The 13,348-nt window shown below is 34.9% G+C and overlaps 2 protein-coding genes across 5 annotated transcripts in view; both read left to right on the forward strand.

Annotated features, from left to right (window-relative positions):
- The window catches only part of LOC137177246 (T-lymphocyte surface antigen Ly-9-like), a 34,292-nt gene extending 29,198 nt beyond the window's left edge, over positions 1 to 5,094 (forward strand). For 3 of the 4 annotated variants that reach the window (XM_067583422.1, XM_067583419.1, XM_067583420.1), the window contains 5 exons: positions 2 to 91; positions 219 to 335; positions 1,668 to 1,694; positions 2,672 to 2,704; positions 3,591 to 5,094. In XM_067583422.1, the coding sequence (XP_067439523.1) occupies positions 2 to 91; positions 219 to 335; positions 1,668 to 1,694; positions 2,672 to 2,704; positions 3,591 to 3,661 (338 nt within the window). In that variant the 3' untranslated portion in view covers positions 3,662 to 5,094. The remainder of the gene's footprint in view (position 1; positions 92 to 218; positions 336 to 1,667; positions 1,695 to 2,671; positions 2,705 to 3,590) is intronic. The other variant, XM_067583421.1, reaches the window with a different exon arrangement.
- Positions 5,095 to 7,322: 2,228 nt separating this feature from the next.
- LOC137177245 (uncharacterized) overlaps positions 7,323 to 13,348 on the forward strand; it is a 118,048-nt gene continuing 112,022 nt past the window's right edge. Inside the window, exons 1-4 of the mRNA XM_067583418.1 lie at positions 7,323 to 7,796; positions 8,266 to 8,335; positions 9,936 to 10,085; positions 10,780 to 10,905. The gene's annotated coding sequence lies outside the window, so the exon portion shown is untranslated. The remainder of the gene's footprint in view (positions 7,797 to 8,265; positions 8,336 to 9,935; positions 10,086 to 10,779; positions 10,906 to 13,348) is intronic.

Here is a 13,348-nt window from a genome sequence, read left to right on the forward strand (position 1 = left end):
GATACTTTGATTCGGGCGCTCTTCTTCATACTGTTTTGTCTTCCGGGTGTGTTCAACATCATGGTCAATTTAATATACAAAGGCAGAAAAGGTAAGAAGTCACAAAATATTGTATTTATTTTGATGCACTAAATATACTGTATTTTGGTGGTTTGATATAAATCAAGTCTTTGACTTGGATTTCCAATTCAATTATTTATTCTTTCATTTTTTTGTAGAGGATCTGACCTGGATGTTCAACTTCCTACCACTATTTATTCTGGTTGGGTTCATCATCATCATCATCTATTTTATATACAAAGGCATCACCTTTTTCAGACGCAAAAAGAAAAAACGTAAGATGTCACAAAATGTATTTATTTTGATGCACTAAATATACTGTATTTTGGTGGTCTGATGTAAATCAGATCTGTTTCTGGATGTTTCAGGGGCAACTACTACCTTGCATGTCTCCACTGACATTACTGAAGGCAGAAATGTTAATTTAAAGCTTTCTTTAACTGTAAAATAACTTGGTGTCTCAATACATTTTACAAACAAAAAAGCATTTTATGGCTTTTGTACAGAAAGCTGTAAATAAGGAACAAAAACGTTTGCGATTACACAATTAAATTGTAGTAAAATAATAGGGTTAATGCACCAACCATGAACTGCAGTATCTCTCAGATCAGGCAATTTTCATGCCTCAATCTATTTAATGCAAATATGACAATTATTTCATTTTTTAGTGTCAAATCACAAAAAAAAAGACGATTACAGAAAGAGAAAATAACAACATACATTATATTAAACATACATGATACTATTCAGTTATAGGAGTGGCAAAAATTGGATTTAAGAGGTGAAGCGTTGACCATGAACCACAACGTCCCTGATTCATGTTTGATTAGGGACCTTTGTTGATTGTTGTTCTCCATCTCTCTCTCCCCCCGTCCCTCATTTTCTGTCATCTCTCCACTGATACTAATCAATAATCAATAAAAGCATAAAATGCCCAAAAAGTATTACTTAAATAAAATGTGAATGGTTTAATCTTTGGAATAATGAGATAACCTGCATCCTGTGATGTGAGTGTTCGTGGGGGAATGTGAGGTCTGAGAAGTTTTGACAGGTCAGGAGGTAATAGGTAGCAGTTTGTAGTCTGACTTGAATGAAACCGTAAACCAGTGAATCAGAAGAATTGTAGCAGCTGCATTTTGGACTTGTTGGGTCTTTTTAATATTACAGAATACAAGACCTGAATGAGCATGAATGAGAATTTCTGCATCTGACTGTGTTAGAAATGGGTGAACTTGGACGATGTGTCAGAGGTGGAAGAAAACTACTTTAGTGATGTTGCTGATGTGTCCCTCAAATCTAAGATAAATGAAATTACAGGACTTCTTTATCTCTTCTGCTTAGTGGCAACATCAGAAGACAACTTCCTAATCAGAGCTGAAAATGTAAAGTAGAGGTTCATTGATAAACACACTGAAAGGCACCAGAGACAGTCTGCCTTTCTGTATCTGTATGTCTGAAGTCTTTGAAGCCATAAAAAAGTCTTGAAGGTTCGATATTTAAAATTGAATTTAAAAGAAAATGTAACTTATAAAACCTAATTATGAAACAAAACATGATTAATGAAGAATTCCAGTGAGTTAACACACATTTATTCATCTTCAATACAGGAGAAGCTGCTGACAGGACAGAGCAAGGTAAGATAGAACATTTTCACTTTGGTCACCTATTTGTCTTTAATAATTTTAGAGTATTTAACATGACAATATTATTAATGTTCTGTTTTCATTAATCCAGCACTTAAAATTAATATCTAAACTTTTAAAAACAAAAACCAGTGTTTCAAATGCATTCAATGTACTTTTTAAAATAAATTGCTGCATTTGTTCATTTGTAGCTTTAAAGATTTTTTACTGGTCATCAGTTTAATTAGTTATAACAGTTATATAACTTTTTACATAGCAAGTTAATTGTAGAGATGGGGAGATGTAACAACTACTCTCAGATCCTGTTGAAGACGAATCTTCAGTTTAACCATGAAAAACTCAAGACAGAGACTCATCAGCCAGACATTTCTCTGTTCTCTGTTCAAGAGCGGCTGAGATTGACACTAAAATGAGAATTGCTGGTCCACCTTAAAAGTCAGTCCACCTTAAGTGAGCCTGGTCAAGTTAAGCTAACGCGTTGTTGCTAACTTCGGGGCTAACCCCCTTCGATAGATGAGTATTTTCTTTCTCTTGAGGAGCTGCAGCATTTATTAACTGACAAACTGTAGTCTGTACTGTGCATTTACTGCTAAACTTTTCCTTTGCTCCGCTCGCGTTCACGTCATGTTTCTGCCGCTCACCCTCCGGCGGTGCACCGCTGCTGAATGAATATAAGGGAAACACCGCTATTAATATTGTTCTATTTGTTAATGAGAACCTGTGTTTGTAAAGGCCACCTTCAACATCTGTAATTAATTCAGGTATTTAATCTCTACAACTTTCTCAACTAAACAAAACCACCAGATAAAAGAGCAGTTATGAATGTTACAGATTCATTATTAATACCCATGTTGCACAAGTTTGACATTCACAAAAGAAAAATGTTACAACTAAAACCTAATTATGAAACAAAACATAATTAATGAAGAATTTCAGTCAGTTAACACACACTTTCATCTTCAATACAGGAGATGATGGTGAGGAAGCTGTACCAATGCAAGGTAAGAGAACATTTTCACTTTGTTCACCTAAAGGTCTTTATTAATTTTAGAGTATTTAACTTGAAAATATTACTAATAATATTCTGTTTTCATGCATCCAGCACTTAAAAGTAATTAATATCTAAACTTTTACAAACAAAAACCAGTGTTTCAAATGCATTCAATGTACTTTTTAAAATAAATCGCTGCATTTGTTCATTTGTAGCTTTAAAGATTTTTTTACTGGTCATCAGTTTAATCAGTTATAAGAGTTATATAACTGTTTACATAGCAAGTTAATTGTAGAGATGTGGAGATGTAACAACTACTCTCAGATCCTGTTGAAGACGAATCTTCAGTTTAACCAAATAATCACTTCATTTAAAGTGAACATTGTTAATATAATTGTATTTTGGAAATGTCTATAGAGCTGCTTTCTTAACAGCTTTAACTAACAGTCCACATACAGTTTTAGTATATGTGATTATAACTAGAAACTGAAACTAATAATACCAATAAATAAATAAAATTTGACAAAAATATTAATTTTTTCCAGAAGAGAAGCAGTTTTTGTGCTTTTTGAAAAATTGATGCAAAATGAGTGATTAACACATGACACAGGACAAGACAAGAGGGACAAACAACAAAACAACAAAAAACTGGATTAAAACTTTTAATTTTCATATTGTAATACACACGCATGTGTGTGTGATTTGTGCTTTTTCAATTTCGTAGATCACTAAGGGATGCATAAAAGTTTTCCACATTCATTTGGAAAAAAGTCGCAAATTGGACACATTGTTAGTGAACATTTTTGTTGAACTATTTTAATAATATATGAACAAGAGATTGTGTGACTGTGTGAGAGGTGTATTGTAGTCATGACAATTCTTTTATCATTTGACAGAGAGGTCAACAACAAGTGCAGGAAACCAGGACAAAAATTCAGTATCACTGGATGTAACTGCTTTGGGCTGATCCTTCCCAACAGATGTGACTACAAACAGTGTTAAATGTTGACAGCTGTGAGCAGGACTGTGTGAAATACCTGCAGCCAGGTGGAGGTTTGTGGTTGTGCATCTCTAAATTAATTTATTAAGTGACAGTGGTTATTGTATTTTAGTCATTGTGCTTTTTTCATCTAAATCCCTTTATTTTACATTTGGATCTGTTTCGTTGTCTCTTTCATGAGCTGTAATTTAGTCAATATGCACTTTTGCTTTTTATTGTTTCATTATTTGTTGTATTTATTGGGACCATGTACAGTGTTTCACATAAATGTTAACATTTGATGTACTGCATCAGAGCTAATTTTCATCTGCAGTTCCTTACAAGTAAAACATATAACAGCACAATAACAAACAGTACAAAGCAAATAACACACAGGAGACGTTATACAAAATACAAAGCTACATACAATGACACATGTAACTTAGATTTAAGTCTAAAAAAGAAAAGAAGAAACTTTAGTTATTTTATGATGCCTTTGAACTCATAATATCAATACCAACATGAGCATTTGGTGGCACAATATTAAGACTCAGTGTCAAGCGCCAAATGAACTTCTTCAGAAAGCTTAGAGAAACAAGAATCCTCTAACCTTCACCAGAGTCAAATTAAATACAGTACATATCCAACTTATGAGGGTCAGATGATTACTGGCTTCCTACGGAGATTTGATGATGGAAACAGGAAGTTCTGAGGTCTGAGGAACATTTTTAAACTGCTAACATGCCAAAGAGAAGAAACAGGTTATTGAATGTGGAGATAAAAACTTCTGCAGATGATCCAGAACGCGGCGGCACGTCTGGTCTTCAACCAGCCCAAAACAGCACACGTCACCCTGCTGTTCATGTCCCTCCACTGGCTCCCAGTTGCTGCCAGCATCAAATTCAAAACCCTGACACTCGCTTATAAAACAGCAACTTAAACGGCTCCCACCTACCTGAACTCTCTCATTCAGGTCTACACTCCCTCCTGCTCACTACGCTCTGCCAATGAAAGGCGCCTGGTACCACAACAGGGCTCTAAGTCACTACTAGACTCTTCTTCTCTTCTGTAGTTCCTCTGTGGTGGAACGAGATACCAAACTGTTCAATCTGCAGAGTCCCTCTCAATCTTTGAGAAAAGACTGAAGACCCAGCTCTTTCACAAACACCTCTGCACTTGATGGACTGAAGGAAGAGAAAAAAACAAAACAATTAAACAAAAACAAAACAAATCTGCTTCTATGCACTCTATGTATTGCCTCTGTGCACTGCCTGTTGGCATCTACATCCTATTGGACTCAAACTTGGTTTCATGGCACTTAACTGGTGTTGTTCTCTCCTGACTAGATCCTTGTTTGTGTTGTATCAGCTCTCAGATGTACGTCGCTTTGGATTAAAGCGTCTGCTAAATGAAATTGTAAATTGTAAAAAATGGACTCAGCAGGATGCGTTGAGTCTCTGGAAGAGAACAATTTTATTCCTATAATGTAAAATGTCTCAGGTTTTTAAATGTTACAAGCTACTGCTGCTGCTGATGCTGATGATGATGATGATGATGATGATGTCAGCACTTGTGTTTTGTTTCTTTTCTTGATGCTTTTTATGTTCTATGTAAAGCACTTTGAATTGCCTTGTCGAAATGTGCTGTACAAATAAACTTGCCTTGTTCTCACAGTATGACATCTTTATTTATGTTTTTTGGTTACAAACAGAGGTAAGTGTACTGTAAGAATATGGGGATCATATTTTGATATTCTATTATAACTAAACATCTTAATTTAAGATTTCAGGGGTAGTGTATTTTAATAGACCAACATCCTCTATCAAATAATGCTCCCACTACAGAATCATTTTATATTACATCACTACTCACTCCATGTATACTGTAAGAATAAGGGGAGAAAGTTGAAATACTCTATTATAACATCTTTATTATTATGATCCCAAAGACAGTAAAATGTTCTATAAATTTTAATTTCATGTGGAGAAATAAAACCTACTATATTTTAAATCCCAGCTAGTTAAAAGGTGGTTTAAAAGCTTTAGATTTTGAGTTACTTGTCAGAATAAACTGGATTAGGAAATATCTCTCTATGTGGTTTCACATAACAGCAACTCCACACATTCTGTGTGAGTAAATAAATCATGATACACTACAAATATTTGATTTATAAGAAAGCAAAACCTTTTACCAACTATTCACTCACATATAGTATATGTAATGTATAAATGTGTATAAAGTCACGACAGCAAGGTTGCATAGATTGACAGTGGTGCACTATGTTGACTCCTGAATCATTTCTCACTATTGTAGTCTTACTTGGAATTATTTGTATATTTGTATAATATATAATTACTTTTATTATACACATGAAAATGGTGGTTTAGGTTGAATGTCTTTCATTGCTTGATCATAGTTTGAAAGCTTCAGCGATACAAAGATTGTATAATAACGCTACTTGGTTTTCATCCAAGTTTTTGTGTCTCCAAGTGGTTCATTTGTGGGAAAAATTTTATCTTTTTTTTTTTTTTAATGTTATCTCAACCTTCGGTGAAAAATGTGTTAACCTCTTGTTCTAATTTTTCCCCTTTTTTATAAATTCAGTGTTCAGCTTTGTGTATCAGAACTTTGTTTTTTCTTCTTTCCTCTCCCATTAATCATCTCACGACCCCTCAGATCTATCTGGTGACCCTTTGGAGGGGACCCAGCCCCTAGGTTGGGAACCACTGGACTAAACTAGCTAACTGTATATAAAGTAGTTGAAACTAGCTCCACCTCCAGCAGCTACAACAGTAACATGCTGCTCTAACACTGATGCTTCAGTATTAATAATCTAATGATGTCATATATAATAATATATCAGTCAGAGGAACCAAACCACTACTTTTACTGCAATACTTTAACTACATCAAGCTCATAATACTTATGTACTTTTACTGCAATACTTTAACTACATCAAGCTCATAATACTTATGTACTTTTACTTGTAATGGAGTATTACTGTATAGTGTACTTAAGTAAAGGATCTGAGCACTTCTTCCACCGCTTGTGTCAGTTGAATATCTTTTGGACTGTACTCAGACTAAATAAACATGGCTGTCAACTCTGGGAACTAGTGACGGGCCTTTTTCATTATTTCTAACATTTCATAGACTTGACGCTTGTGTGATCAATTAAAACTAATCAATACATGAATCAGAAGTAGTTTATTGCTTGTTCTCATGGTCAGTCCAGCAGGAGAGGGAGAATCTATTTAAATAGAGAATTCCATTTTCTCAGTAAGATGTTACTGATCCTTTGGTTTAATTCCACAAAGGAGGATGAACAATGATTATATGATGTCGATGGTCGCATGTGGCTTCTGCCCCTCCATTACTGCAGCAGCGAAAATGAAAATACTGTATTTTACCATCAAATCTTACAGTAGCCTACTGTTAATGTCTGTTCTTGGTTTTGGCTTCAGAAAGCATCAAAATTTACAGTGTTTTACCGTATTTAGAAAGAACAGTACTTTACTGTTAGGATTGGCCGTATTTTTACAGAAAGTTATTACAGTGTATGTGTGTGTATGTGTGTGCGCAGCAGCTGCCGCTGTGTGCGCGACGTGCATGTTGTGGTTAAAGCCTCTGATTGGTCAGCCTGCAGCTTCAGTTGCTGCAGTGTATCTGCAAGGATCATGAATGCAGCTTCATTAATTTCTGTGCTGATATCATTCCAATTCATTCAGGGAAGCCCTCAATCTGATCTAACAAAGCACAGGAATTGTCATTTAAATGCACCGTTTTAAAGGGGTGGCCGGGGTAGCCAGTGCCACCCCTACAATCTGACTGGCCACCACAGATGCCACGCCAAAATGTCTGCCGCCTCACCGGCTTCCACCTTGCTGTGGGGCGGGTGTTTGGCTCTGTCTGTCACTGTCTCATTTAATGGGAATCACTTCATTGACAACCAGTACGAGGAAACTCAAGCTAAGGGCCCATCTCATCGGCGTTTCTGTGAGCAGCGTCACATCCAGGTGACTACTGTTTGCGTTTACTAACGTTACGCAAAATAGAGTGAAATAGAGGAATTATCCGTCCGGGAGTGAAGAAAGAGAAAGAAGAGAAAAGAAAGCAGGACAGTGGTAAGTGGAGCATATAATAATGAATGATGATAAATGATGATTGATAATAGTAAATGGGAAGCCAAAAAGTTAGTTAGCAAAGATATATGATGTCATGTAACATGCAAGCTAGCTAGCTAACGTTTTAGGAGTTGGTAAGAACTTGACTAATGCTATCTAGCGAGCTAACAGAGTTTAGCTTGCTAGCTATTTACCTTGAGATTACATGAGACTGATTAAAATCTAATGTAAACTAAATAAATAGTTTTAGCTTTGGAAAGGCTTGTGAAGCCAGCCTGTGAAACTGGTTAAAGTTAAGTAAATCAAATGAAATTAATCAAAAACATGATATGACAGGATAATATAAATTAGTAAGGCCATAAGAAATATTTAAGATTAATTTCAGGAATTCCTATGAACTCATTCTGAATATACTTTGTGAATATTGCTGCTTAGTATCATAGAGTAGCCATTTCTTATCTCTCCACAGGAACATTGGTGAAGTTCCTATCAACAAAAACAGGGAACCAGTCCCCCTCCAGGTCCTGATCCTGATGAATGTGAGTTCATTGCATCCTAATGGTGTTGATGAGATACGTCATGCTTTTCTAAAAATCATCATGACAAAATGTTCCGCGTTATTTTTTCAGGTCCATCAACTTCCACCATCTCCAGCACTTTAGCAACAGCAACACCACCATCCATAACTAAATGTATTTATTACTGTTAAGTAGTCAGATAAGAAGATTATTATATATGTTTTTTCTGCTAACATTAGTGTGAAAAATGTTTAAGCTAGATGTTGATGAGCGCTGATGTCATACTGTGGGAAGAGAAAGAACATTTAGAGTTAGCTTTGAATTCATTTGCACTTGTTATTTATATTTATTTGTTTACTTTTTTACTTTATACTTTTAAGTTGTTCACATTTCTTATTTCATCTTATTTCGTAATATTAAACTATGTGTTTTTAGGAGTTTATTACGTTTGATTTTTCGCTGTTAATATAAATGTGTCAAAATTAAAATGTTTAGATTCCATAAATGCTTTTTGATTAATATCTGATTATTTAACAGGTGTTCTGGGGAACATAATGGCAACAAAAGTTGGTCAGATGGGCCCCGTGGGATCTTCTGTCTGGGGCCCCATCAGTCCTCACCCCTTCCCCAAACAATCTGTAGCTGTTGGGTTATAATTATTACAGCTGCTGCTGATATGAACATGCCACTTGTTTAATCCAGATAAGAGATAAATACAAATACTGTAGAATATCTGCACTTGTTAATCACATGCCTATTACTTCCACATAGAAGTGCTGCTTGTGCTGTTGTTGACGTTGCACTGTTCTCTCATCTATGTTTCTGATATCTCTGATTGCACATCAACAAAACATTGTTTTCTTACTGCATCAGTCATCAACCTTGTTATCATCCCCAAATCAAAACATACATTAGCTTATCATAATAATCATAATTATTTTTGCTGTTCTTATTTAATTTGAACATTTCTGTGTAGCACACTTTTCTTGCAAACTTATTTAATTATAGCAGAGGTATAGCTTCCATGAAGTCAGTTTATTATTATTATTGTTATTTCAGAGTCGCCTACCTTTTGGTAAAAGGTCTCATCAACTCTTTGAATGGCTTGTTATAGATCCATGACCACAAATACTTGCACAGGTTTAGTTACAGGTCAGAGCATTAATTATATAATAAAGGAACCTGAAGATGGAAATACAGAAGGTGGTAATGGTAATTCAATCAGGAGAGACTCAGTTTCTATGTAAGTGAATGTTATTTATTTAACATTGAAAGGTGGGCATGTCATAATGAATCTTAGCTCTGTGACGCTAAAAGTTGAAGATTGATGGGTGGATGTCATTATAATATCGGTTGAAACTGGTTGGTTCAAGGCTGCGTAAGCACACATCATATTTTGTTTTACAGGAAGGAATTGATTGGATTTTGATATAAGAATACAAATAAATTAATTTTTTATTTATTTTTATTTATTAATTTATTTATTTGGTATATTGTTAAATAGGTGCACAATATGACCGGGGATGTGATCTAAAAGGGTTAAAAAGACATTTTTCATTTCATCTCGACTTTAAACAGAGAAACTTGCATTCACTTGTTTTTAATTTATTTTATTTTACAGCAGAACCACTCTACAGGAAAATAGGTGACAAAGCTGATCTCACACCAGACTCTGTAGTGAATCCCATCAAGAGCATAGTGTGGAAACATGGACCCATTATTGCTGTGGGGTGGTACAGAGGCGGGACTTTCTCCTACCAACACTTCAAAGGTACCACTTTAATCTAAATCAAGGTGTTTGGTAGCCAGAGATCAATGATTTATACATTAGTTTGAAGTTTTTGATACATTTAGGTTGAAATATTGGTTTAAATTGGGAGTCTGAAATATTTTTCAACTGGAAATTAATTATATTTTTAGGAATTCTTTTACAGTATTTAATGAGTTTATCCCAGATATTTTGGCTAAATTAATGGATTATATTATAATAGAGGGGTTTTGAATGTGTTTTCTGCATGAATTGAGTTTATTTTAAGGAGTATAACCCATTAAATTTGAAATACAATTACTGCAGACCCTGAATTTTCACCTTTATTAAAATGTTAAGGCCCATTAAAAATATACTGTTAAATAAGGTATCACTTTCATGTGTTTTGGTCAACAAGCCCTTAAATTGTGCAGATTATCCCTAAATATCTGAGGATGTTGCAATCTAAAGATTTATTCATTCATTATCTCTGTAAAACCCAATTAAATACCTTAATTACATAATTGTCAATGGATAAATGAAAAGAATTCAGGTTATAAAAAAGGGATTCACTTGCTTTTCTGTGGGAAATCAAAACTAGACTTTTTATGTAAGAAAATCAGCTGTTTAGTGTTTTAAAGTGCATATTTCTCCAGCTGCCCACTCATAAGTGACCAACAAAATCCCTGTTTAGAAGCTAAAATTGTGCATTTTGCAGATCATTGTATACTGAACACTTTAACTGGAGCGCTGACGATCACAGGACTGACTCCAGACGACAGCGGCAGCTACACAGTAGAGATCAACAACAAAGTCACCAGCAAGACTGAACTCCTGGTTATCTGTAAGTGGAGGAATTGTGTATGAAGTTTGTCTTAGTTTATAAAAAACTGCCCTAAATTCAAAGGAAATGTTTTTGTTTGATTGTCTATCAGCTCCTGTCTCTAAACCCACCATCTCCTTATCGTGTGAGTCTGAGATGACCTACTGTGTCCTCACCTGTAGTGGCAACATCACCGACGCTGAACCAGTCACCTCCTGGTGGACGTCAGGTGACATGACGTGGTCTTCAACTAAGGAGCACAAAATAACAATGGTATGCACAGAATAATGATGTTTGTGTGTCTCATCAGTAACAGATAAATCATGTTGAAAGAATAAACCAGAATCTAGTCTTTAAATTGATTCACATATTCAGGCATCAGTTGGTGACCAGCTGAGGCAGAATCCAGGCTGTGCAGTTTAGGATATTTAGACAGTTTAGGATATTTGTGAAATTAGCTTTAACTATATATGGTATATTAAATGTGTTGTGCATTGTCCCTGGTAAATAATCAATATATAATTAAATAAACTGAACAGCAATATCAACAAACCTGCAGAAAATAAAGATTTTAGATCATGGAAAGGGCCAGACTTGTCTCTGTAAAGTCATAAAAAGTGACAACAAGAGCTGCATTTGGATACAAGGTTGAACATTTTTATTTTTATCCAATGAACAGGCAACTGTTGAGATAATCTAATATTTTATATGAGCTCCATAGTTTCACAAAACATTCAAAAACATTTCATCACAAGTTTAAACCTTCAGTGTTCAGACATTTTTAAAACTCTGAATATCTCCACATGTGTCATGGCAATAGTAATAAAGCATCACATTAATTAATTTGTAAATTTATTTATTAATTCCTGTATTTATTGTACAATTAGATATTAATAAATTAAATGATTTATTACTATTTTTGTAACACTTTTGGTCCTCTATACACCACATGTGGCCATTTCAGTGTTTTTGTATCTCTTTTGTTTCCCATACAGTCTTGTGTGTGATAAAAATGTGATATTAGAAAACTTGACAGGTTTCTCTGTTAATTACTTTTATCTATTTGTGATACAAAGAAAAAATCAAAAAGATGTTAGAGATTGCCCAAATAAGGTTTTAGTATTCTACCAAATCATACTAGTATACTATAATTTATACTGGATAATTCAGTCTTGCAGATGTGCTAAATAGTGGATTACAGCATATATAGTGAAAAGCTGATGACTAAGTAGCCACATCACTGTGTTGTCCCTGATATTATTGTTGGTAATCTGGACATACTGTAAAAAGACAAAGTGAGCTCCTTAAAAGATTTGTATGTTTGGATTATGAGCTTTCAGCTAATAATGTTTTTCTCCCAATTTCTAGAAAGACAACCAGTCAGCTTCAACAGCAGTGAAAAAGTCTTCAACCCCTTCATAAGTGAGTAATCACGCCAACAAATATCTGCTGTAACACATTTAATGTATTAATGCATCTTAATGTTTAGGAAAAACATGACAATGTACTCAATGCCCTCATAGGAGTTACAAAACATGTTCTAACAGGCATTAAATGACTAAATGATGAGCTTTGAGTTTATTATTTTTCTGTATTGGGTCACCTCAGAGACACAATAGATTTGTTTGCAACTAAATACTGACAAAGACATATCTGACCAATGTTTTTTGAATAGTAGCAGTTAAAAACGTCTAATATGGATTTGCTGTGTGCTAGATGCATCGTGGTTGTGACAATTCTTTATTCATTTCTCAGAGACAACAGAAATGCTTCCACCTGTCCAAGAAATTTCCACCCAGGACCCAACATCTGTTGTGACCCAAGATACCAGCAATGGAACTGGTGAGTAAAATATTATCATACCAAATATAAATGATAGCCAAAACCCTGAGAGTAAGAGCAACTGATTCTTTTTTCTTTAACCTTTCTTTTAACTTTGTAACATTTTGACAGAGAGGCCAGCAAGTCTTGTAGTTGTACAAGAAACATCCACCCAGGACACAACATCTACTGGGCCTCCAGAAACCAGTAATGAAACTGGTAAGTGAAATGTTTTAATATCCAACAGGTTTGACATCCAAAGCCAAGAGAGTTGGATTTCACCTGTTGAAAGCACCAATTATATCCCCCACAGTAACTGCATTTACGTTCTTTCTTTACTAGCTTTATCTCTGGGGAACACCCCCAACGCCTGGGAGTGATGTCCAAATAAGGAAATGTGTGTCATGAAGCAGGTGGATGTGACTCCCCGCGTTGAGACCTGCTAATACACTTAACAGGGGAGCAGAGGAGAGAGACTGAGATAGTGTTGTTACTGACTTGCGTGCTGGTATTTCACGTTTTTTTGTTTTTTTTTTCCCAAAATAATTTTTAAAAATATTTTCACAAAATAAATGTTCATAAAAAACCCACTATTTGTACTTTGCCAAATAAGGTATTTTTATTCGGGCACAACCCTAGTTGT

Source organism: Thunnus thynnus, chromosome 24 (genome assembly GCF_963924715.1).
Source record: "Thunnus thynnus chromosome 24, fThuThy2.1, whole genome shotgun sequence".
Classification (NCBI taxonomy): Eukaryota; Metazoa; Chordata; class Actinopteri; order Scombriformes; family Scombridae; genus Thunnus; species Thunnus thynnus.